Below are 27,983 nucleotides of genomic sequence, written 5' to 3'. Positions count from 1 at the left end.
AAAAAGTTGGGGAAGGACCGGGTCACGCTCGGCTCCGTACACCTACCACAACAATAAGAAGACAAAACAAACAGCAAAACAACAGAGACATCAAGACACGAATGAATGAGAAAAAAAGGGGGGGAAAGCTGCACATTACAGCATTATGTACCAGCTTGGTCACATCACAGGGCAGGAAAGGGACACACACACACACACACACACACACACACAGCAGTGACCACAACAACAATCAAATGGAAAACAATAGAAGAATGAAAATGAAAGAAACATGCCGGCACGTTAATGCCACCGCTTGTTACCCGGCACCAAAAGATGACCCTAAACAGCATAGACAGATGTTGACTGTTCAGCGTCATGGGGCGCAGAATCACATACGAAGACTAATCATAACAAATCAAAATTCGTCAGACCCGCACACAATGAACCACGACACAATGACCGCAGAATCTGCAGCGGTTACACGCTGAGAACAAAGACAGAGAGAGAGTGAGAAAGAAAAGACAAGACAGAAAGAACAAACAACAGGAGAAGTGATGTCACACGTAATGACAGAGAAGGCAAGACAACAGAGAAGACGAAGCTGGTGAGGAGGGAGGACAAGGAGACAGACAGAGCAAGCGGGGAAAAGAAGGCCAGAAAGAATGGCCAGAGAGAGAGAGAGAGAGAGAGAGAGACTAGTGCATGGTGACAGTGCTGTCACGTCTTGGCGGTGCCAGCTAGACTCTAGAGATGTCCTCAGCAGACACTGGGCAGAATGCAACCTCTCTGTGTGGAACCAGAGCAGACCAAATGTCCAGAGAGAGGTGGGAGGAGGGGGGTGAGGGGGACAAAGGAGTGGGTCATCCCAAAAGCATCTTAGAACTAGGAAAACATTTTTCAGTGCCTTTTAAATGGGACAAAAATGGTCCTAAGACAACAGAATAAAAGTCAGTGGCCATACCAAGGCTTCCATAAGCGACTGATGCAGACTAGGCCAAGTTAACTGACCCAGACAGTACACACAGTACAGCAGAAACAAACAAGCATAGAATGAAATATAATCTCATATGCTGCAGTTGCTAACTTTCCACAGTTGGGCCAGGTGCTGATTTCCGGCACCAGGGTCACCTCAATAACATCACAACACAAGATCAAAAGTGCTGCTTGTTTATTGGAACATTCGCCCAGCTGGCTAAGCGTCTCTGTTGGCAACAAGATGAAAAGATGACTCACAGAAATGATGTTGGGGAATGTGGGGAAAAGTGAGCTGTGTAAATCATGAGTAAGGCCTGGCAAGCCCTGTTTGGCTCTGGAGTGGAAACCAGGCTAGACCTAGCCAGACTAGGCTTGCTGCCCAGCATTGCCACCCAGGGCAGGAGACCAACAGAGAAGCTCCATTCAGTGAGCATGCCTATTCATTTTGCCAACTGCATAGCCAGCTAGGCAGTGCATGGAAGCAGAGAGAGACACAGAGAGAGAGAGAGAGAGAGAGAGAGATGAGAGTTTTTAGGAAGGGCCTGGAGGAGTAAGGCCTCTGAAAAACGAATGGAGTGATGGAGGAGAGAAGGGGGAGTGGGGTTGGACGATGCTATGAGAGGGCCGATGATGATGTATCTGCCTGGAACAAAGGGGGCAGCAGGACAGCACGCATTGGTACATGACTTTTGAATGAAGAAGCTGGTGGTAGCTGGTGCCCCTGCTACAGTTCTCAGTAGAAAACTGTAACTATTTAATGCACTGCCATAGAGAAACACCATCCTTTTCCTTTACCATGTAGAATTCCTGCAACGTATTGGCATTTGTTGCATACGTTGTTGTTTCACATCTATTTATGAGCTTGGGTTCTATTGGTATTCATACATCCGGCTACAGCGAATGCTTGAAATCACAAACCATTACAGCAGCTGATCCCTAGATGGACAAGCAGCTCCTGGGGTAGAGAAAACAAAGACGCGGGCTAATTTTAGACATGCTGCACCACCGAGCAAAAACACCCACAGAAAATTAAAAGCAGTCTTCAATTTCTTGAGATGACGTCTGATGGCGGTGACATGTTTTTACCTCAGTAAAACACATTTATAATGCTGACAAGTGTCTTATATGGTCACATCTCAAGTTGTTAGAGCGTGGAACCTCAAAAAACTGGAGAAAACTATGCGACAAAGGGCAGTTCACAGTCTCCACTGATTTTTATGGGCTACGGTGTAGAAATTGGAGGGTGCATATAAAGGAGGCACTGGCTGGCTGGACTGGATAGGGACAGGAAGAGCTATAATAACCCCTGTCCAGTGGAACATGTTGGTCCTGAAGATACAGAAGAGAAAAGAAGCTTTAAGGGGCTGGGGGTAATGTGTCTTTATCTGTATGGGGACTGGAGACTGCTGGGTCAAGTGGGGCTAGCGGCTGGCTAGGGAAGATAATGAAGTTGGGAAGTTGTGGGAGAGTGTTGGTGGATCATAAGACTGTGAGAAGAGAGAAGAAGTTTGGGGGAGAAGCTGGGTGATCCAATTCATTTCAGCTCAGTTGAAGAAAATGAAATCAAATTTAATTCAAGTCAACAACCTTGATATAAACAGGTGGAGAAGACACTGAGATTAAAGCTTTTTTTTCCCCCTGTCTGTGTGCCCTGCGGCTAGAAGTAACTCCACGGATAACAAAATAATGTAAAAAAAAAAAAGAAGAAGAAAAAAAAGGCAGAAATAAATAGTTCAAAAGAATAAGATTTTAGAAAAACAGAGAAAACAAACACTCTTGTCTGTATGGGGACTGAACACAGGTGAGTTGCAGGGGTTTAAAGCAGTATGGTTATTTTGACAAGTGCAACCAGAGACCAGCGACCAGCTAATGAATGTTTGATAATGTTTTTTCAGAACATTGGCACAGAGGATGAGAACCAGAAAACTGATGTGGTCACACAGATGTGTTGACCTCACATCATTTTAATGGCACTGGCATTCCAAATCTCAGTCTCACAGGAAGAATAGTCATTTCAAGGACAACATTATCAAAACATGATCAGCCTTCCTAGGTGTGCTAAGGAGTTTTGCATGTGCCATTTGTATAGCTGTAGCTGTAGAGAAATAAAGAGGAGTCAAGTAGTGTCACAGGCAATTCTATAAAGATAATAAAACAACAAAAAATGACAAAAGTGCACTGTTCAAAAGAAATATGTATAGATTTAATGCACACTGAAAAATATCACTGTGGGTGAAGGCTGCCTTATCCTCGTGGCCAGACCATCATACTTTTCATGCAGATCTAATGCTGGTAAAATGCAAATTAGTGAGCATATATATATATTTTAATAGCTGTTATAGAAATGTTCCTATTTGGGGATTCATGTTTGTTTCATAGCTTTGTATTAAATAATCTACTGTTTTAAAATTAGGCTGTAGATCATGATTTGCTGCGGTGCCTCTGGGTGCATCTTGGACCACGGCAGCTGGGCTGGGATTGACTCTCATGCTAATACATTATTTCTGATTGGCGGAGCTGACAACAGGCTCTTGACTTGCATCCCCAAAATGCCACCGATGTGGCAGGAACAGCACAACAGTGACAAAACTTGGCTTCAGGCTATACTCAAGAAACAAAATGTATATCAGTGGTAGTATCCTAGTTTCTAACTTCATGATGGCAGTGCCAACCCTTTTCCAAACCTCCGAGGACAGAGCTGGACGGCTGCCAGACAGAGTTTTGGCTACAAGGCAATCCATTGTTGAATCAATTTATTGAAATCATTTATGGAAAAAGTACTGCACATGGGTTCACTATCAGGGGATAAAGCTTTGAAGTGAGCTTAGCGTTGGCCATGTCTCACTCTCGTGTTCACCCTTTTCTGTTAAAGATGAATAAAACTCATGTCAAACTAAATGTACCTTATTATAGGGCTCTGACAGAGCGCTGATGCTGGTTAATGGTTGTGCTGATGTGAGAGACGGCTCTCTTTCAGTTCTATTATCGCCCGAAGAGATACTTAGACCTCTGCTTGAAAATCTGTTTCTCATCAAGTCTAGCTAGCTTCTGGTATTGTGCAGAACTGCTCCTGTTTCATTTATAGATGCTGCATGCTATAAAGCATGGCACACACAAGCAACATTTTGGACAAAGCAGATAGGATATATTTACAGAGATAGGCAAAAAAAAGGGTGGGGTTTGTGTCCTAGAGATTAGAGAAGTGGGCTTGTAACTGGAAGTTCATCTGTTCAAATCCTGCAAAATGTGGGGGAGCATAGTGAATACTCCACTCTAAACTCTATCGTCAAGGTGCCCAATGACAACTTGATTAAGGCACTTAACCCCAATTGCTCCAATGGAGCTACTCAGTGGCCAACAGTAGAAGACTGTGGTTGTACTTTGCAGCTTCCAGGTTTTAATATGTGGAACAGTGTGAGGTTGAACCAGGACAGAGCAGAAATTCTCTCTATAATATTTAGAGAGAACAATCGGGTTGGAAAGTGAGAAAAGGAAAAAAAAAAAAAAAAATCAATGTTGATAGCATTGTGGGCTATAACAAAGAAATGTATCACAAAAAAACGCAGTTACATGACAGTTGTAGGTAAAATTGCTTATCTATAGTACAGTACATTGCCTCAAAATGTTGCCAATGTATCATGGCCTTAGGAAAGATTATATTACAGCTGTAGTCTTTTGAAAGTGTCCTGCATTTTGCTGCATCATGCCTTATCATGCCTCAATAAACAGCACAGAACAAGAAACCTATTCAGCTACTTCTGCCATATGCTCATCTGTGACGCACTCACCCCACTATTATGAACATTACATTTGTTCAGATAATGGCCGATTCAAATGAGTGGACAATTAGTCTCTCTTCAAGACAGAGTATCCATGACATCAGGTTGGTATTGTACAGATCCAATTCTATACCCTTCACTCGTATATTCAGTCAAAGATGGGACCAGGATGGGATTTAAGGATTTTGATCACCAGATTGGCAGGCCTCTTTGGCAGCTCTCTCTATATCATCTCAATTAGCCACATATTCAAATTTAGTGGGTGGTGGTTTCTGGCAATGTGGAAACCACTGACTAGGGATTAACAGGTTGGTCAAATTTCTATTCCTGTATTCAGCTAGTGTCCTGTTATAGCCCTCGCCCTTAAGCTTGAGAGCATAGTAATAAATATAAAAAATCAGGCACACATAGAGGCAGTGGCAAGCAAGAACAGATTGTTCTTGACTCAACACAGATTTATGTATCGTGACTACCTCTGCGCTATTGGACATTTTATTATTAGCCGCTCGCAGTCAGTTTGTCTATTGTGAAGGGTTGGTGCTCATAAAAGCAGACTGGTACTATCTGTGCAGCTCAGTAATATTGCTGTGACTCTTCACTATTGTTCATCTTTTACAAAAGACACTCATAGTTGTTTCTCCCTTTGTCTTTTAAAATAAGTGGTGATTGTCAAACAGGCAGAGGACAAGCATATCTGCACAGACAGAGAATACACATGCACATACACAGACACACACAAGCATGTATTGTATGTACCACGCACATGCACACACACACACACACACACAAACTCTCCTACAGGCACTCATGCAGGTGCACACAAACACAGTCCAATGTTTTGTCATTGGTAGGGGTGTAAAGCACAAGAGAGTGGGTTCAATTGTTTATGTGCCTGTTTTTGTGTGTGCATGCCAGCTATCTGTATGTCATCTGTGGCCAGGCTCTCTCGGCCCTGTAGGACTGCAGCCTCACACTGAGGTAAGTCCATTAGACACTTATTAAAGCTGGAAAGGCACAGCACCCCCCGACTAGCCTCTCTGTAAAAACCAGTGTGCTTTGTTTGTGTGGTGTCCAGCAGGACTTAGTTTGCCTCATCACACACACCAGAGCATGCGAACAGTTTTGACAAGTACACATCGAGACACACACTCACACACACACACACACACACATATATACACACACACGTACGCAGACAGACAGACACACTCTCTCCCCGTCTCCCTCGTTGGGACTCGGTGTACTGTGTTGTGCCTGCTCTCAGTGTGAGCCTCGCTCAGTGTTTTTTTGGGGGCGGCCATCTCTGCTCGGCCTTGCCATCTGTTCACCATGCTGTGGAACACGGCGCTCCCTCTGGCTGCAGGCGTTTTCACATGGTGGCAAAAACTGTCAATTGGAAAAAAAAACAAAAAACAGCCAGGACAGGAGTGGTTTAGTTTAATGAGAGACAGAAAGAGAGGAGTCTTTTGAACAAACAAGTCACACCAGTGAGTGATTTTGCAATTCAGGTTTAGAGTATCAATATTCTTGCCATCTTTTGGGGTCCAGATGTCCCAAATTGTGTGGGTTTTTGCTGTGTACGTGTGCTCCGAAACTCACATCTCCATTCAAAGGTTCATTCTCAGACAACCAGAACAGAGGAAGAAAAAGAGAGTGGTGATGTTTATTTCTTTCTTTTCTTGGTGGATGAGAGTATCTTTTAATTTGTCCTGCACAGAAGCTGCTGCTGCTACTAGTCTTCCCACGCTAAAGTGAGTGGCTAACTCATCCATTTTACAAGGTGCAAGCGGGTGTGATTGTGTTTTTGTGTATGTGTGTGTGTGTATTTGTGTTTGCATGTCCTCTCTACATGCCTATCATCCTATTAACACAGCTGCTGCCTGCTAAGGTTAGATACAAAGAGCAACAAAACCAGATGGGAAAGTTGTTTTGCAATGACTCTACTAATTGAGGGGCAGCTTTTCCACACTGAAAATCTACTATGTGAACATGTTTCAAGGTCCATAAAGCAGTGAGGCTGGTAAGAAAGAAGTACTTCAATTATACAGTCACTCAAATCTGTGGCCTTCCTATTCACTTCGATAAAATCATAATAATTAGGTTATTGGGGTAGATATAAGAAAAATAAACAGATTTTGAAATACGTTTGCAGCATGGGAAAAGATTAACAAAGTACTGCATTCACAAACACAAGGACGTCTTGGACTGAGTTGTAGAGTGATAAAGTAATGGAATAATAGCAGGTAGGCAACTACTGTATGTATGTAGGTAAGTATGTAAGTATGTCATGGGTAAGTATATGTATATGTATGTAATTAAGTATGTATGTAAGTACGGTAAGCATGTATGTAGGTAAGTAGTAAGTAGATGGGGGTGAATGTTTTTTTTTTTATTGAAATTTGTAAATTGTAAATTCCTAATTGTATGTGTATTACATTTTACTACTGTTTACTACTGTACATGGGTAGATCTGACTGGTTTGGGTTTACTAACACTGCTACGAGGAAAGAAGAACACCTGGGAATCTGGGAAGTTTCCTTTTCGAGCTGGTGCTGAAAGTAGGGAAGAGACGAGGCATGTACACAAACACACACACACACACACACACACACACACACACACACACACACACACACAAACATGGAGACAGATGCATGTACAAGGACATATTCCCATATGCACACACACACACATAGAGGTGCGCTGAGCCTCCCAGAACTCCCATCTGTTGAACCACCAGTCCAGGTTGGTCCTAATGAGAAATAATGAGCCTTCACTAAATAACAACAATATGGATGGATTTCACTAACACTTCAGATTTTATTGAAACTACATGGACATTACTTCATTCTCAAAGTTACAAAATGAACCAAATTTAAATTCTGAATGCCGTATTCAAATCTAATTTCCTTTCACTGGCTTTTTCTTGGAGTATACATTAAGTATTACACTTGATAATATCATTGAAAATCATTGATTGCATTGATGAATGGCACATTTACGACAACTCATAGTCTATAATCATTTTACTCCTATGCATTGTATAGAAAAATTGTATTTAGAAAACTTTTTTTTAAAAAGTACTATTTAGATTGACATACAGTATAACAGTAAACCTCTGTAATCAAAATTCCCCCCACCCTTTCCTTGATTAAACGAAGACAGTAAATTTAATCCATCAGAAAATTCAAACTACAATCAGATTACTCACATTGAGATGCTCCCATAATAAACACAAAAAGTGGATTAAAAGGAGCTTAAGCAGGCAAGAAGCTGCTGCCATCAAATTCTGATATTTCCTTCTTATAAATAAGAACAATGGCATCGCTAGGCCTCTATTAACAGCTGGCATAGCTGTCAGCAAAAACAGTTACAACACGATCCGTGTGTTTGTACGATGAGCACCGGGCATCAAGTCAGGGAATCCAACTGGCCTTGCACGATCTCTAGCTGGAAGACAAGTGGAGGAACAGAGGTTGGGTGTTAGGAGACAAGAAACACACACACACACACAGAGAGAGAGAGAGAGCAAGAGAAAGGCAGCATAATGTATCAAAGTATGAGAGAGAGAAGCAAACAGATGGATTTTGTCAGGCAGAGACAGCCAATCCAGATGAAATGAAGGTAGACTGAAATACAATTACAAGAAAAGATATATATGCACTGTGACATGAAAGTGCCTGCATACACGTGCACACACACACACACACACAGGCACACACACACACACAGGCACACACACACACACAAACAAACAAACAAACAAATAAACGAACAAACAACCAGACCTTGTTGTAGAACTCAAGCAGCTCCTGGTGGTTGAACTCCACAAAGACATTCTCCTGAACCTGGAGAGAGGGAGAGAGAGAGAGAGAGAGGAGGGAGGGAGAGAGAGAGAGAGAGAGAGAGAGAGAGAGAGAGAGAGAGAGAGAGAGAGAGAGAGAGAGAGAGAGAGAGAGAGAACAAGACACAGAATAAATGAGAAGATGAAATGGAGAAGTGAGAGAACGACAAAGCAGAGCAGAGGAGAGAAGAGCAGAGAGAAGAGCGCAGCATAAGCATCATGACCACGACTCCGTCAGCCGGCTCCTTGTGCTTTCTATAAAAACCTCCATCAATTATTACTGCGTCTCTGTCCAGTCCAAAGTAAGTGAGCGCGTACTATCCTCTAAGCCTTATCCATCAGTGGGTTTAAAAATACACTGAAGGCAAGTTACTGCCCACCAACCCATGGTGAGAAAACCCATCTCTCTCTCTCTCCATCCTGTCAGTGTGTTTTACTTTACAGGTGAAGACAGATTGCATCATACATAGTCCTGGCTGTAGTGTGTAACAATATGCTGTGGATGTGGATGATACAATTCAATTCATAATAGATTGTAAGCCCATCATAAAGTCAGAAATTAAGGCAAAATAAGGGATTAAATGGATAAGGACAGTCTTGGTATGCTGGCTTATGTGATGAAGATTTGCTCCCATGTTTATAAATTTGTCATACCAGATTATGGCTATATAACGGTTATCGCCTCACATTTTTCAGCTCCATGATACATGTTGTGACATTTCTTGAATAACAACACTGTGGGACGACATATTACATGCCTACTCTTGAGTTCACTCAGGAGCCATTCTCTTGCTCTCTCTCTGAAAGGACTGCAGGCAAGACAAAACTACTATGGGAAGCAAGATTCGTCTGAAAACACTAGAAACCAAGGGCAACCACCACTATATTGCCATCATCATCACACCATCACACCATCAGAAACGTAGGCTGAACGATAATTCCCCCCCATGAGCGGGAGCGAAATGGCGAGACACTTTATCCGCACCCATCATTCAGAAAATAGCTATAATATGTGAAATGCTTTCTGGGCAGTACAGACTGTGAGGGGCAGTCTTGCAGCCCACCAAAGTGCACTCAGTGCCATCACGCTGAATGTGGAAAATGGCACCAAACTACTTGCACAAACGCTTGATGACGAGTCACTGACAGAGGGGGCTGAAAGAAGGAAAGAAAGAAAGAAAGAAAGAGACAGAAAGGAAGAAAGAAAGAGAAAGAAAGAGAAAGAAAGAAAGACAGAAAGAAAGAAAGAAAAACAACCAAACAAACAACCAAACAAAACCAAAACCAAAACAAACAACCAGAAAGAAATCTGTGCCGAAAGACACTGAAACCAAATGGGAGTTGTCCGATCTTTTCCACCTGACTACTGCTGTCCTCCTAGCCAGTTTGGTGCTTAGGGACTAAATAGGGCTTTGGGGCTTGAAGCTAACTGGCTGGCTGGCTGGCTGGGTGGGTGGGTGGAGGGAGGCCATGTGTCACGGCAAATTAATGACAGAGATATTAATTAGAAGCAACGTTATCGTCCATAATGGAGAGCGCAGAGGGAAAATGTTATCTCTTGCCAAAGCCCCCGCTCACAGTTCCACAATGCAAGGAGAATGTAGGGCAGCCGTGAATTCAGCTTAGGCAAAGGGAACGCTGCAAGGACAGCCTCTGCGTGATCGGTGAGAAAAACAATGACGACTCAACATATAAGTGTTGTCGCCGAATGGTCCATAATGAAAAGATGCACATCCAAGTAATTCTACAAGGTGACTTATAATTTCTGAATGTCAACCAGATTAATACCAAAACGTGCTGCCGACAACAGCATTGGTTTGAGTCTCAGCTCATGCTACTCAGTTTTCTATCAGTCTTTACTTTTACTGTGAGGAACACTAATCTATTGAGGGGGGGGAGACCAGTATCAGATAACCTGTTATTTGGGTTATTCTACATAGTTAATAGTGTTTGGTTAGCTACGGCCACAGTTAGAACACTAGCCTAGTTAGAAAAATAGAAATAAATACTTGTCAGCCAACTCAGCTGTCTCTATTACTGTTGGACAGAGGTGAGACAGAGTGCAACCGCAAATGTTGTGTGTGTGTATGTGTGTGTGTGTGTGTGTGTGTGTCTGTGTATGTGCGCAAAATATGATGTTGTAGATCAAAACCAAGCAACAACAAAGTGAACACAGCAAACAACACTGCCTGCCTGCTTGTTACATAGGGGTTGAGGATGAAAGTGTGTGTGTGTGTGTGAATGTGAGATTGACAGAGTGCATTCTGACAAGAATTTAAAGTGTATTTGTATGTGTGTGTGCGTGTGTGTGTGTATGTGAAAGAGAGAGTGAAAGACAGAGACACAGAGAGAAAAAGAGTATTTGGCCTAGGGAACATATGCACAAAAGGTTTGAGCTGTGTGTGTGTGTGTGTGTGTGTGTGTGTGTGTGTGTGTGTGTGTGTGTGTGTGTGTGTGTGTGTGTTTGTGTGTGTTAGGCCCATCCCATTGTTCCTCAGGGTTGAGAGTTTGCCAGGCGGTAACCCGACAAGGCTCTGACAGATCTAGGCTAACACTAATGGGGATAGGATGCATCATCCCCATCATCACAGCTCTATACTACCAGTACACACACACACACACACACACACACACACACACACACACACACTTATCTACCTCAGTACCACAAGCACATGCGTGTCAGGTTACAGAAAACAGGATTAACACATGGAGATAATCATAAATTCACTTACATCAGGTGTTCCACATACACTACATGTTATATTATTACAATATAGGCTACATTCTAAGGGAGCTCAAATACATGAGAGACAATACACAAAGAAAATGCAATGAAAATTGCTCCAAACAATCCTAACCTTCAAAAATTGATGAAACGCAAGCCTAATTATTCTGTTGCATCTCTTGGTGGGAGGTTGGTAGAAGCCTAATTGTTAAAGTGAGCTTTTGACAAGGTTGCCAGTACAATTCCCCAGACGCCCCAGCAAAATCAAGGAAGGGTAAGTGAGAGAGAAGCTTAAAAAGGGGAATATAACTCAATTTGAGAATACCCCTATGGTAATTCCATGGCCTGCAGATACTTAAATCAATAGCTGTGAACCTCAACAAGTCTCTTTTATAGCTAAAGCTCAGAAAACTACCATTCTAATCCACGGAGTCATCAACATGAACAACCTGTAGCTGCTCCACTGATATTAAGAGGAGACCGATTTGATGGTTTTTAGCTTGAAGAGAGTTTTGAGAGTGGACCAATCAAGGTATTCCAATTCATAAAACTGACACCTTCAACAGGCAGTGCTTTTATCCCTTCAAGAGGTTACTGGAGTCAGTGATGTCATCTTACAAGGCCCTAGAGTATAGCATCAGGTAGCGGTATTCCCATACCACAAGGAGCATGTGTGAGTGGGGTGGAGTGGACATAAAAAGGCACTCTTCATCAATTATTTGCCTTGGTGCAATATAAGATAACTCAGATTTGAAACACTTGTCAAAGCAGTGTATTTTCCTGAGTGCTTCATAGAAACTGAACTGTTATCACTGATAAAAAGCAAAGAAAGGCGAGAGGGAGGGAGGAGGGAAAGGGAGAGGAAGTAAAGAGAAGACAAAGAAGATAGAGAGAAAAACAAAGAGGGGAGGAGACAGAGGGAGAGAAAGGTTACCAAGGGGAAAACAGAGGACAGGAGAGAGGGAAAGTAAACTGAGAGACTGACAGAGAGAGAACAAGAGTAAAAGTAAGAGAAAGAGGGAATGTGATAACTTGAGGGTGCTTTCAATGGTACATACAACCCAGACTGTCTTAACCATCATACTGCATAAAGCACCCACTGACTGAAAGAATATATCTTGTATCCCTGTCTTGAATACAACTTCAAATTTAATATAATGATAGACAGCTGTCTATAAATTCACAGACAGAGAGATGGGACGGCACTTTGAGTGACTGGGTAAAATCTTTTGCCGGGTGAATTATAAAATATGTATGGCAAAGTCCATACTAGACAGACACGAGTGCAGCAAATCAGGCACATGTGTCTACACCTGCTACTGTCAATCATTCTTTCGCAGGGTAGTAAAATGAAGCATATGTACTTTTGAGAATGTGACAGAGTGTGTGTGTGTGTATGTGTGTGTGTGTTGGAGAGAGTGAGAGAGAGATTGTTTGGTCTAAAAAGCCTATGCATGAAAGGTCTGAAAAGCCTGCTTATACGCTCCATACAGAGCGGGGATAAAATGACATGATCAATTAGCGCAATCAATTCCTACTTATGTTCTTTTATCGCTATTCATATAGCCATTCATATAATCTTTCCACTGATAAACAAAATGCTTGTTAAGTTGGCATTTGGAACCATTACGGTCAATGAATCATTGGCATAGCCCGACTGAATGTTGCGCTGCGCTCAGAGGTTAACATGACATTTGTGAGAGCAAGTTATTGGCTTATTTTACACTATTTAGCGTAAGGGGTGAGGGGGCTGCGGTGCTTGGTCGAGAGGGAGGTCAAAGCAAGTTTAACGTAGAGCTCTTTCAACATAGAACTAACCATCTTATCCCAAAAATGATGCCATGTTTGTGTCACGTCGGATTTACCGTAAATACAACCTGACGACTGGGAAAAACCATTCACGTCAGCCTCCTAGTGGTAATAGCAAGTGGGACGTGGGAGTTTTTTGTTGGGTCCGTTTTCTCCCACTTGGTGTCACAAATTGTGGAAGTGTGGTAAAAAAGCTAAAAAAAAAAAAAACTAAATTAGCAGTTATATTCACGCCTAAACAAACAATTCTACTTCTGGAAAGCAATATCTGCTGCAGTTTGTTGATGGTTGATTTAAGTTGAATAAAAATGATTTTCAATCTGGCGTTCCAACGAGTTAAACAGGGAACACCTCCTCGAGTTGTAGCGACAAGATGTCAACCCGTTCCCTCCGATATGAAGTGAACGCAGCGTTAAGGGTTAAATTTCCCAGTATGAGTGCTCTGCAAAAAGAGAGTATTGTACATTATATGTCATCTATGACTTTGAGTTCTTTGACAGTTTGTCCAATTGGAGCGCTGCTGCTGCTGCTGCTGCCTGGTCGTTGGCTCTTGCCTGACAGAGAGAAATCTTGACAGTGAAAGACAAAGAGACAGAAAGAGAGAAGAAATGCACAGGAGGCTGAGCTGTTGGATTTTGGCACCCCCCTGCCTCCACTCCCAGCACACGCACGCACGCACACACACACACACACACACACACACACACTCCCAACACACCCTTCCCTTTCCTGGCTGCCTTAGTATAATTACACACACATATACACACTTCTCCTTTGTCTCTTTGGCTTCACCACACATCCTTATTATTATTAATCATAAAGAAAAAATCCACATTCCAGGGTGTCACTCTCCTGGGTTGCCATGGGTACCCACATCTTTACAGTACAAAAACCGATGCCTGCTGTCTGACTGGCTGACTGCTGGTCTGTCTGTCTGCGTCAACTTGTCTGCATGCTGGACTGCCTCTCTGTCTGTCGGTCACCTTAACTATATCTTTCATTACTGTTTGTCTGGTAGCTTATTCGCACATCTGCCAACCTGTCTGCCTGTCCTTCTCTCTGTCTGTGTGCCAACCTACTTTTACAAGCTTTCCTGGCTGTCTGTACCACATTCTGCCATCTTGCCAATAGACGCTCAGCAGGGTATTTTCATTGGGGGGAGGGGAGGGGAGGGGTGGGGTTGGGGTGTTATTTGTCTGTCAAACAGCAAGCGCGCAGGTGACAGGCGCAAATGAAATTGTGGGAACAAGAAATCAGTTAATATTCTCCACAAACAGGTAATCATGTGGAATAAATGGACATCTCATCATCTGTGATGTTCATCTTTTAATTAGAGAATGAAGTCAGATGAAAATGTTTCTCCACAACTCACTCACCCTCTTTGTTTTATTAAGTGAAACTAGCAACTATATGCTTGGAACAAATTGAGAAACGTTAGCTCACATCTGTAGCTCTGATGCAAAAACATTATTGAAACAAATGTGTGCACACTATGTTTTTTTGTACTGTATGTACATGTGTGTTTTGTGTGCTTGTGGATGCATGTGTTTGTGTGTGTTTGTTCAAGAGCAAAGCTGTCTTTGTCACTGGTAAAGATACTCTGACAAAGGCAGCTGTGCTGTCAAAACACAGGCTTTTAATGTCTCAATAAGGATTTTTGTTCTTTGCTTCAGCACTACAGGTGTACTTCCACCTCTCTTTTGTTGTGAGTGTTTGTGTCCATCTGTCTGTACCTCATCAACACTGTTTTTCCTAGTTTCTAGCCACATGACTCATTGTAGAGGAGGAACACAGATGGGGAGTTGGAGACAGGTCAAAGATTTTTCTGGATACCAAATTAGCCTGTAAGCGCTATCCTGAATTCACCTCAGTTAAACGTCTTCTACTCATTATGGCCCACTAATCATAGGGAATGTAATATCATAAATCTAATATGTTCTCTAACTACATTTTCCAAACAAGAAGAGAATGGCATAATAAGGCAATTACAGTATGGGGAATACCCACCCCCAAAACATTCTAAATGCCATGATCCATTAGTACCAGCATTTCTCAAACTCATGCATGTTGCTGGGCACTCCCTGGGCTAGTTAGATGATGAGGCTATTATGTATATATATATATTAGTATTAGGACCGGTTTTAGTGTGAATTGTGATTAGTTTGCCTGTAAGTGATCTCTAATGGGTGCAATACAATTTCTTCCAAGTCCCTCAAACAAAAACATGGCAGTGCTTTTCAAACGGTTTCCCTGGGCTCCCACATATTTTCTAAGTTATTAAGAAAATTCCACCGTTGCATACTCTTACAATGTTATACTGATATATCATCAATCTGTGCATTCCAGGAGTCAGTATGTGATGAAGTGTTGTAATTCTTGTACCCACTTTCCTTCAACCTGGCATGTCTATTTCTACTTTACTGATTTCCTATATAATAGGTAGGTTTTGCAACAACCTCCAGAGAACGGATGGCAACTTGTTGCATTCAGCTGTGGGTTATACATGTAAGTGGAGAGTGAAAGCAATAGCTATAGTAAGAGAATGAAAGAGTTTTTCCAGTCAAGAAAAAGCAAGATCCACAACCCCTAATATGGAATATTGACGCTGCTGTGTGTGGAGGAATTGGTATCTCTGCCTCTTCTACAGGATTTCTCCCTGTATGATTGTTGAATGTTGGTGCAAAATGGTGGGTTACGAAAAAAAACTCGTCTTTGATTCTGAAGGGCTGACACCAAAACCTGGCATTTACCGTTAATGTTTTAGATAGTTGAAAAATTTACTCCTATTAAACCCCATTGTAGCTGTGCTGCAAATATCTCAACATGATGTCACATCTTCTGTTTGGCCAGTTATCCATGGGGATAAGAAAAAAACACACCACCAAACAACAAAAACAGGCCCAGAAATGCAATGAATCATCGCCAATAGTTTTTAACAGTATTAAATTGTTTTAGGCTGAACAATATCCAGCCGATCTTATGTTGTATGGGTTCTTGGAATGATATGGTAACGTAGCAGCCAGTAGCTTTACACAAACTTATAATGTGCAAGTCCAAGAAAAATATCAGCTGTTCAAAAAACCATCATGTTTAATCTTCCCATGACCCTGTGAGTCCAGAGCCAGTCTGAAAAACAGCCTGTAGGTGCCACATTATACACTGTGCACTGATGTAAACTCTGAAAGGGAGGCACCATGAACTAGTATCCACATCCACAGCGTTGCCCTGTGGCCATCGCGCAGTGACAGACATGGAACCTCAAAACGTCAGCCATTCACTAAAAGCCTGTCGACTACAACAAACAAGAGCTGTCAAACCCAAACACTAGAATCTGTCAATCACCCCTGGTATTTATAACAGCAATACGCACATGCACATATGTGCATGCACATGCAGGCCCACACACACACACAAACACACGCACAGGCACACACACAATCCTATTCCAGAATATTTTTTATGAGGAGAATTAAGAGAAGAGAAGAGAAGAGAAGAGAAGAGAAGAGAAGAGAAGAGAAGAGAAGAGAAGAGAAGAGAAGAGAAGAGAAGAGAAGAGAAGAGAAGATAATTTTTTCAGCATTTTTTCCAGACCTCTGTCAGGCTTATGAGATGACAGGATGGAAAAGCCTTCCCCGTATTGTATGCAGCCTCCCAGAGACATATACAGGGGCCATCATGTCACTCAGCCTCTCTAATCTCCTTTGATTGGAGAACCACCTGGGACTGAAGTGGCCTAGAACATTCCATCAGTCTAAATATTTCATCCCTCTTAACATTTTTTCCTCTTTCAATGGTTCTGTTCTTTTGATACCGTTCTAGTTCTATCTAAACTCTAAAAACCGCAGGGAGTAAATAATAGCATAGAGAGGAGTGTATGCTGCTACACCAGGGGAGACAGTGGGAACTTTGACAACAATCAAAAGAAAAACAAGGCAGGCAAAACAATAAACAAACCGGGGCTTTTGCTTTGTTTTGTGTGGAGACAGGAGCTGGGAGGAGGCAGCAGGTTCCAGGCCTGACAGGATGAATTCCTGAAACACACCGGGACACACACACACCAGGAACTATCTCTCTCTCACACACACGCACACAGACACACTGTGCGCACACAGGCATACACACATGCACATGTACACTGTAGATACAGTACACCCATGTATGCACACATAGAAAGGCATGCACACTCACACACAGGCATAATCACAGACACACATAAAGGCATGCACATACACAAACCCACAAAATAGTGCACAGACACTTGCACATGCATGTACATACACACACAAAATCACAAGCTTGCGCGCAGACACACACACACACACTGCTGCCTGTCTGTGACCTCCCTCCTCTCACACACACCATGCTGTTTGTTTCACAGGAGCTGCCCCCAGGCTGCAACAGCATGAGAGGAGGTCTCTCTCTCTCTCTCTCTCTCTCTCTCTCTCTCTCTCTCTCTCTCTCTCTCTCTCTCTCTCTCTCTCTCTCTCTCTCTCTCTCTCTCTCTCTCTCTCTCTCTCTCTCTCTCTCTCTCTCTCTCTCTCTCTCTCTCTCTCTCTCTCTCTCTCTCTCTCTCTCTCTCTCTCTCTCTCTCTCTCTCTCTGTTGAGGTGATTCTGTCTCTCTGTCCCTCTCTCGTCTTTTCTCCATCACTCATTGACAAGATGCATCTCCCTCCCTCTATGGTTTCCTTTTCTTTTTCTCTCTAACTTTGCCTCAGCTTCTGTCTCTCTCTCCCGCTGCATTAAGTGACCCCCTTGTTATAAACAGCCCATCAGCGAGCCATCCATCATAGCCTGGCTGTGGACTGACATTTATTAAGAGTTGGCCTGCCTGCAGTCTCTCTCCCTCTCTCCATATCCCCACATGAATACAGCGAACCAATTAGAGGAGGAACAGGGCATATGTCTACATGCTCGGAGAGGCTAGGCCACAAACAAACAAACACCAAAAGAGAGGAGACAGACGGAGGGATGGAGGGAGATGAGGAGACAGAGAGAGAGAGAGCATGATAGAGTGAGAGAGAGAGAGAGAGAGAGAGAGAGAAGGAGAGACAAGGAAAGAGATAGGGGGATACGCGAGAGGAGAGGAGAGGAAAGGAAGAAGAGAGGAGAAGAGAAATGAGGAGAGGAGAGGAGAGGAGAGGAGAGGAGAGGAGAGAGAGGAGAGGAGAGGAGAGGAGAGGAGAGGAGAGGAGAGGAGAGGAGAGGAAAGGAGAAGAGAGGAGAGGAGAGGAGAGGAGAGGGAGGAGAGAGAGGAGAGGAGAGGAGAGGAGAGGAGAGGAGAGGAGAGGAGAGGAAAGGAGAAGAGAGGAGAGGAGAGGAGAGGAGAGGGAGGAGAGGAGAGGAGAAGAGAGGAGGAGAGGAGAGGAGAGGAGGCAAGGAAGACAGCACTTCTGTTTAAGACGTTAAACACAATGGGACACCCGTGTTGTCAACATTGTGCAGCAAACTCTCATTCAACAATGATGAGGCATGGTGTTTATGAGCAGCAGGAGGTAGCTACTGGGGCTAAACAAATAACATCCTCGGTGGTCAGCTGAATAGGCCAACAGCCGTTTTGCCTATTGGGTTTTTCTCACATGGATGAGGTCCCCTATGTCCTGTCTCTGTGTGTGTGTTTGCTGTGTGTGTATGTGTGTGTGTGTGTGTGTGTGTGTGTGTGTGCATATAGTCCATCTACCTCCCCAATTACATTCCACCACATCCTGTGTTGTGGTCGGAGACAATGGGGACATGGCTAAGCTTCCACCACAGCATGCTGCTTCCACATCCGCCTCCTGACATGCTCTACATGATGGGATCACCATGCATCAAGAAACAACACAACACAACAGAGATGCTATGCTATGATCATATATATTCATACTCTCCTACAACCGAGGGATTCATTCAAATATTCTTCATTGACAGGAGAGAGGAAGAGAGAGAGAGACAGAGACATAGAAAGACAGAGAGAGAGAGATGGAGACAGACAGAAAGACAGACAGACAGAGAGGCACTGACATCAGTGCTAAGGCTGAGAGAGGAGAGTCGCCTCCACTGGGGCTATTTGTCAGGTCATTAGGTTCCCCAGTTAATGAAATAAAAGACTAATAAAGAATCTCTCTGTACTGTCAACACAGAGAGAGGTTGTTGTGGTGTGGAGTGTCCCCTTCACCCACCACTTCCCACCCTACACACACACACACACACAAGCTCTCTCTCACATATATGCGCATGCACACACATTTATTTACTCATTCACTCTTTTTCCTCTTTGTTTCTCTCTCTTACACACACACACACACACACACATACATGCACACACACAGAGCTGACTGTCTCTAGGTGGCCTGGGTGGGATTTTCACACGCCTCGGTCCCTACAGCCCATTCAGTACAGTACGCAGCTGGCAGCAGGACACTCACACAAAGCCTGGGATTGTCTGCACCCAATGGGCCACTCACAGGAGTAGAATGACAGAGACACACACCAACGCATGGAGGCATATACATGCCCATGCTGCGCACCAGGCATGCATGAACACACGCACACACACACTGCATTCAGAGAACAGGGCTTAATTCTGAGAAGCAGAGGCTAACCCTTAGTCTTCTTGGGGCCCACAATCAAACAAACAAATGGATGGACGAAGTAACTACCTGATTAATTGACTAACTCTCATCCAAATAACTGAATAACTAACTAGCTAAGAGACTGAATGACTAAGTAATGACCTAACTACAGTAACTTACTTAGGAGTGCTGTGGAGTGAACTCAGGCGTACCTTAACATTTTGCTCCAAGCTCAATAAATTTACTTGCAAACAGAATTATTACTGTGTTATTATTACTTAAAATTTTATTTTATGAACTCGTAATCAGACATTCTCTGAGTTAATTCAGTTTGAGCCAGGTTCAGTAGTTCCAGTTTGACGGCCCTCTTGTCATGTCATATGGGGGTTTGTGTGACATTTTCGAGCAGTTAATTTCACCAGTAATAGCCTTGTTCAAGAGCGGAGCCCACCGCTCAGGGACTGAACAGAAACGAACGGTTGAATACCAGTTATTGTTCTCTTAATAAAAGATACCGACCTGTCCATTTGATTAAGCAGCACAGTAAAAACACACACATGTACTATCTCTCTCTTTTGCTATCAAAATTTGATTCTTACTTCCAGGACTTGAGCTGAAAGGAGTGTAGACAATGGATAAATAGTCAACAATGGATAACAGAGAGGCATAGCCTTGTCTTCCCACAGTTACAATTTGTCATTAGTTAAATCAGTGTTCCACAGTTTTCAGATGTATTATGTGCTTTGTTTCCTCTCAATAGTTGCACGCTGCACTTGCGAACTGTTGGATGTGTGATGCATGTTGTTAGACCTGGCTTTTTTTCTCTGCTAGGTGCCATTCAAATAGAATACATCCAAGGTCTCTCCCTCTCTCTCTCTTCCTCTCTCTCTGTCTCTCTTTTATCATTTAGCTGGGCTCTTCTGTCAGCTAAAGGCAGTTTTTCAGTCTTAATCTATAGCACACTGCCTTTGCCAAGAGTTTTCTGTTCATCAAACTAACCAACAGCTTCTACAGCTGTCCAACACGGTGGCCTTGGCTTCTACTGTAACTGCCGTGATGTTAATCCTAGTCAGACTGGACACCGCAAGATTAGCTAAATTAAAGATGTACAATGACATTTTTGAGCCACAAAATACATTTCTGGATGCATAAATACACCACAAACATGGGGGTGTGCTGAAAGTGCATGAGCACATCCTCGCTGTTGTTGATTGGTCTACACTGGGTGAGCAAAACAGTTGATTAGATTAGGCGACAACAATACTATTAATACTATTTTGGCTGAAAATCAGAATGTAAACTAAATTAGTTGTTCCTCTGGAAACTCCCTTAGTATATCCTGAAGCACCAAAGTTATCCAATCTTGGGCCAATTTTTAAGATTGGGCCCAATGAGAAAATCTGGAGGATTAATTTTCATGTAATGGCCTAACTGGAAAGAGGAAACTGTCTCTGAATGACTGGCCACACCCACTTTTGGTATTTCCTTAATTAATGAAGTAATATACAGTGTAAATGGATTAACTGTAAATGGTGTAATATGGATTTCACGCCAAAAGATGTATATGAGGCAAAAGAACCATCTGTCAGATAGTGATTATGGGTTTTCATTGGTCTCCATATTTAACCATGCTACACCAACCACCACTGTCAGTAGAAAAAAAAATATTCTCACTCCCTCAACACTTGGGCTTTTGAATATATTATTAGCTAGGGCGAGTGTCAAGCTAAAGTTTGGGCTAAATCTGGTCCAAATCCTGTAGTGTGCGTGCATTCATGCTGCTTGTGAGGCAGCATGTTAGACATCTGTGCTCCTCAGCGGCCCCACTGAGCTAACTGATGATGACTGGGACTACCGCACCACCGCCACATCCTCCACGCTGGCCTCTCAACGCTTAGCAGCTCTAAAGGGACTGCGTTCACATTTCTAACTGTAATCAAAAACACGTACATGCAAGCATGCACTTGCGTTCTTGCACACAGGCGAGCACGGCTGCACGCACGCACGCACGCACACAACCGATTTACATCAGGCCACTAAGCTTTGGAGCTTTTTGCGGTGCCTCTGACGCTTCTGAACTCCTATGACAAATGTTGTGTGACCAAGTCCCCTCCTCCCCTCTCTCTAGTGAGGTAGAGCTACAGTATTATCCAACCACATGGGAATCTCCCCCTCCCTCCCTGGGGGAAGCATGACAGCTCCTCAACCCTTCCATCCTCCTCTTTCCCTACTGTGGTCACTGTTGAATAGAAACACAGTCTGGTTCTGATCAGCCATCTAGCCGGCACGTCTACCATGCGTCATCTGCCATGTGCTGCGGTCGCCGGTTTCTCCATGGCCTTACTATAGGCTAAACCGATATGCCAGGACATATTATTACGAGTAAATACCTCTCTCTAGGTATTGACATTGGCTCCTATCCATAAATATTATCGGTGCTTGCAGATTATGACAGAAATTAATCATCCAGGCTTTTTGTCATGAGCATTTCTATTTAGGGTGAGAGACGTGGAGCAATAGTTTACTATGACAGTGTATTTTGTCATAATTTGGTAAACAGTATTTTTTTCTGCTTCTAACTGTACTGAAATTGGTATCAGATCCAAATTCCTGTATCAGCCGGATCGAGCGGTATTACAGATGCAGCCAGCATCACCCCAGGCTAAGCCAACAGCAGCAGGAAGACACTCACTGGTCCCATGTAAAAAAGTTTGTTAAATATTAATCAATGAAAATGGGACACTTTCTTCTTTATCTTTTATAGGATTCAGGGACAGTTTCTTATTGATGTTTTACATCAAATACTCGCCATACTGTTTATATTGCATATATTCTCTGTTTTCTATTATAGCACATTTCATTTTTGTTCCTGACACATACGATATACCGCACAAAAATTCACCTTTTAAAGCCCAGTGTATTATGCATGACTCATATCACACAGAAACTTTAGACATGCAATAATCTCTCTGGATTTCTTGTAAAGCCTCTCCATAAGGGGTGGAGGGAGGGAGGAGTGCGAGCCATCAAGCTTCGCCTACATCAAATCAGTCCTACAACCCCCTAACCTTGACACTCTTAATCTGACAAACTGCCACTGTTCATGACTATTTCATTGATGTATGAACTTGAAAACTTGTAACAAAGCCTCCAGAGAGTCTTTAAATCCAAGCGCACCCTTAAAGACTCATTTGAGACAAGGCTCAGAGATCTTTTCATCATCTTCGGAGGAATCCTGAGATTTCAGCCCCTGTAGTGAATTTGTGTAATGCGAGTAGCTGAGTGCAAGAAAAAAAAAAAAAAAATCCTCCCCCCAAACCTCCTACTCTCGTTTCACGCACTATAACTTAACACTCACTTCTTCTTTCCAATTCATAGGACTGTGTTTTTCTCCCTCATGCGTGTTCATTACTGGGGTAATTGCGACTATGGGATTCACAGAAGCTCACTTATTGTGCATCGATGGGAAGTTGCTCTAGATAAGAAAGTCAGCTAAATACCAGCTTAATGTGAGTGTAATCTTGTGTACATCACTCAGCGCCAGGTGGTGTCTGTATGAGGCAAGGCAGACAACCCTCCAACAACTTCAGAAGACGCACTACTTTTAATCAAAAACAAGAGAGTGCTGTGAATCTTGTCTATGAGGATAAGCAACGTGCCTGTCCATCTCCTTTTCAATATTTACTCGCCCGAGTGACACACACCTGACTGCTATCAGTATTTGAGAAGAGCTCTCAACACTTAATACTGGAAAAATAAAAGATCGGGAGAGAGAGATAAGATGGGAAAATGAGAAGAGAGGGGTAGAACATATTGAAGGAGGGGGGTAAAGAGAGAGAGGGGCCTTTGGGTGCCTAAAGATGAGCAATTTCATTTCATGAGAGAAGAGAGAGAGTAGTTAATCCATTTCATAGTCACCCACCACACCACCCTTCATATGTGGTCTGTGGGAGTGGCAGGGGCTGGGCTGGCCTAGATACATGCAAAATGAATAAAGCCATAATATCCTTTGATACAAGTCTTTGAAACGTGTACAGCTCCGAGCAGCATCTGTTCCTACTTTTAATCTGGTTAGGGTGTTTCTCTAAATACAGCCAAGTATTATCGTCATCAGCAGGCGTTATGGATAGGGGGATATGACATGTTCAATGGAACACACTAATTTGGTGGAAAATAATGTCATTAATCCCTGTTAATTCAATTTCTCAGCATACATATTCCACTCCACCAGGGACTACGGGATATATGGAGCAGCACCTGAGAAACAAACAAAAAAACACACAATGTTGATTAATAATAAAGCAACTGACTTCTGAGAGAGAGGGGTTTTGATGCCTGGCTCACACTGTGCTCTCTATCTCCAACAATCTGTCCTGTGTGGCCTATTTAGCCCAACCAACATCCTGCATCTGAAAACGACCAGACCTCAAACCGTGTGAAGCCTCTCCCCGTGCTCGTCATTACCATGTTTGTTTATCTACTGCTCGCTCCCTCAGAGGAACAGCCAGCCTTGTTAAGGAGCGAGAAGAAAGCTTTAAAAGTGGAAATAAGGCATACATTTCAGCCCAGTCCCAGGACGACGCACGGTGCCGAGCTATTTCCATAATGGTAGCTTAACGGGAGCTAGCCGGCTGAGCGAGGGGCACGTCGCCCTCATTAAGGCACTCGCTCAGGAACAGATTAGCGCTTCATTAACATACAGAGAGAAGCGGGGGAAATTACCACTCTCCATTTCACAGTCTGAAAGGCAGGCAAAGACCAGAGTTAGAGATAAGTGGGGGGGGAGGGAGATGGACTCAATTTGGGGCGAGATAAAAATCGATGTACGGTATAAAATTTGCTATTAAGGCACCCTGAATGTCTCCTACTCTGTGCAACGCAGACTTACCTCTCTGCCTGTCTGTGCTTTCACCTCTCCCATTGTGTGTCAGTCTCTCGTTCTCTCTCTTTCTCTCTCTTTCGCTACCTCTGTCACATCCCTTCATACCCCCCCTCAAACTCCCCAACTCCCCTGTTTCTCAGGGTGAGGCCTGCCTGAGTTTCATTAATAGTTAGTGGAGTATGATGAAGTCTGGCTGGCCGGGCCTAGCCTGGTCTTTGTTTTAATGCTATGAGTCCCTGTACCACCCACATCAGGAAAGAAGGACTTCCCTTGTGCTAATTAGCCTGATGCTGAAGGGGAAGGAGACCCAGCGGGACAGTCTGAGGATTTATCCTATTTATCCTGAAGTTTATTTAAAATCAACCCTTGAGACTGTGCTATACTGAACCACCTATGCACCTGTGAATGTTTGATTTGACAGTGATCAGAAATTTGTTTATCAAGCAATGTTCATCCAACGGAAAATCATGCTGGCTGTGATGTGGTGGCTGCAGTTGCCCTCTGTCCATTCATATTCACATCTCAAAGATCGAGAACCAAGTTTTTGCAAACTCACAGGAAAAGATAAGATTAATTAGCCTTCACAACAAAGTGGTGGAGCTACAAAAATGTTCAAGGTCAGGGGTAAGAAAGCCTCTGAGAAAAACTATGACAAGGGATTTTCAGGCTAATTCTCTAAATTTGTGTGGCCATTGTGTGCGACAAATTCCTGTAGTGTTAGCTTGCCCTTCACCTCTTCATGTCCCAGTCTTTAAGGCTGAGGATGCTGGACTCCACAGAAGTGTTTTTAACCTTTAGATTTATCGAGCCTAATTAGTGAATCTACCCGTCATATGAAGGCAGAACTTGATCCCAGCATGCAGAGGATTCTCACAAATATCCTGACCCTCACAAGAAAAAACAAAACTTTTTAACTTTAAGAAGAGTCTAATGAGGGAAGCTACCTGCAATAGGACGCTCCCTTAAGGGAGATGTGAACTTTTCCTAACCTCCAACCTTTTCTGGTGACTTATATACTCCTGTCCCCTTAATGTTCCTGACCCTCAAAAAAACCTGCATATTTTAACCTTTATAAGTCGTTTAAATTAGTGAGAATAACTGCCATTGCACTCTGGCCCGTCAACACAACAACAAAGGAGATGTGAACTTGGCCAACCTCCTCTGTATCCTGTATCCTGTATCCTGAATGATATAATGCCAAGTGGAACAAAAAAATTTAATTATTTTAACCTTTACTTGAGGTCTAATTAGTGAAATGTCCTGCCATTGGAATCTCTCAGATAAAGGACATCCACACAGGAAAGGAAACCAACACATGCACTTCTTCCTTGCTCCCCTGTTGTTGTTAAATCATATACTGTAGTTCTCCACCTAGTCGCCTACCACAGTGTCCTCCTTTCCCTCTGTCTCACTGTGCTCCACTGACACATTGCCTCTCTCTTCCCTGGGCTCTTGGGGGGGAGCTGATTATCTAAAGGTTGACAGGGTTATTACCTACACAGTCTGAGCTGACTTTAGCCAGGAGGCACTCAGACTGAACAATGTGCTGTAGGCTAATGAGCTGTGCTTCATTCTCTGAAGAAAAGAATATGTGGCAAACCACCATGAACCCAGGCTCACTGCAGTCCCATTAACCTTACAGGAGAGACATTTTACATTGGAAAATCTTTGCTAGGTCAAAATTCCACTTGCGTTCCTTAACAGACTTTGAACTTTCACCTAAGCTAAGAGGAAAAGAGCATGAGCATGAGCTGGAAACATGGGAAAACATTAAGGATATATATTGAGGGTTCTCCTGATCTGGTGAAGGTTGACAATAAAAGGTGTGAAAATGTTGTAAACTGGCCACTGACATGTAACAGATTTGATTGTAAAGATTTGTAGCAGACAGATTTGATTGTAAAGGAACAACTGCACACAGTACACACAATAGCACACTATAGCTCTGCAAGTCTGTGCAGGAGCCCGTCAAAATTTCTCCCCTCTTACTAAATGTCTGCATGCTACAGCTTGTCTTGACACCATCACTCTAAGAGGGCCTTATCGCTGGCTTAAGGACCTATGCCTTGTGCAATGACTATTAAAGAACTAATCCATTATTATAACTTAAGTAATGGCTGATATGTACACATTTAACACAGCTGCAAGGCAGAAAGTTGATTTGATTAGCCCTTAAAGAGTTACAAGTGAAATGCCTTTAACAATTTATGTTAATAAGGGGGATGCCATCCTGCTCCTGTGCTGTGAAGTTCAGTCACACAAGGAACAATCACCTCTTATTAGCCTACAAAATATCTTGTGTGAGAGTCAGCCATTGATCTGTGAATTTAGGTAAAAGCCAGAAGTGGTAGGCCTATGACTTGTATTATACTGACTTGCAACAATTTAGAGTGAGTTTGAGTGCTCAGTGTAATTTCTGTCATTCAGACCAACTCACTTCAAGGACATACATCACATTTTTGTCTCATAGAAATAGAAGCAATACGTGAGTGCTACAAAGCAATGCATGCCTGAAATAAAATCCTACCCCTGCAAAATAACATCAGAGACCTAACTCATCCCAATGCAGTAGCCTAGGTGCTTTCTCCCTCTCTCCCGACAACTCTCACAGAGAAAAAAAAAAAGATATGAAAGGATTGATTGTACTTTGTCCTTGAAGTGCGAAAAAGAAAACGGAGCCCAAGCAAAGAGAGAGAAAGAACGGTGGAAAAGAAGCTTCAGGTGTCAGCCAGACTCCACAACTATCCTTTAGTCTTTCATGACCAAATCAAAACATATCCAATGTCTCTCGTCTTCATTGTCAACCCCCTCACTGCCTCTCCCTCTCTCCCCACTCCTCTATCCATCCTCTCCCGCTCTCCCCACTCCTCCATCCATCTCTCAACCCATTCTGTTTTCTTAACTAGCTACACACACACACACACACACACACACACACACACACACACACACACACACACACACACACACACACACACACACACACACACACACACACACACACACACACACACACACAGAAATATAAACACACACCACCATTAGCCTATCCATCTCATGGTATGTCAACACACTCAAGCACAACTCCAAATCCACACACAGACGTACACAGACACAAACATGCATGCACGCTCACACATACACACACACACACACAGAGAAAAGCACACATCAACACCACCCTTAACCCATCCTGTCTCCGCACTCAAGTCGTGATAGTCTCTGAGATGTGAGAGGGAGGAGATGCGTAGCCTCTGCCAACACGCCTGAAACGCTAGAGTTGTTTTTCAGCAACACTTTTGCTATCTCAGGTCAGATAGGCTTTCTGCTGGAGGAGACTCATCATCTCACAAACTTTGGAAAGGTCTGTGAAAGGTTTCCAATGTTTCAAGTCGAGGTTCCACGCCGTCTCTCTCAAAAATGGATGACTTC

The 27,983-nt window shown here is 43.1% G+C and overlaps 1 protein-coding gene across 1 annotated transcript in view; it reads right to left on the bottom strand.

Moving 5' to 3' along the window:
* Window positions 1-7,559: 7,559 nt before the first annotated feature.
* commd10 (COMM domain containing 10) overlaps window positions 7,560-27,983 on the bottom strand; it is a 47,981-nt gene continuing 27,557 nt past the window's right edge. Inside the window, exons 6-7 of the mRNA XM_071537553.1 lie at window positions 8,525-8,584; window positions 7,560-8,186 (exon numbers count right to left, since the gene is read on the bottom strand). Of these exons, the coding sequence (XP_071393654.1) occupies window positions 8,148-8,186; window positions 8,525-8,584 (99 nt within the window). The 3' untranslated portion in view covers window positions 7,560-8,147. The remainder of the gene's footprint in view (window positions 8,187-8,524; window positions 8,585-27,983) is intronic.

This window comes from Centroberyx affinis, unplaced genomic scaffold (assembly GCF_046629955.1).
Source record: "Centroberyx affinis isolate AG114_WGS23_722 - 3 ecotype Tasmania unplaced genomic scaffold, CSIRO-AGI_Caff_v1 ptg003065l_1, whole genome shotgun sequence".
In the NCBI taxonomy this organism is placed as follows: Eukaryota; Metazoa; Chordata; class Actinopteri; order Beryciformes; family Berycidae; genus Centroberyx; species Centroberyx affinis.
The sequence above is the reverse complement of the archived record's forward strand: the minus strand, read 5'-3'. Positions and strand labels throughout refer to the sequence as shown.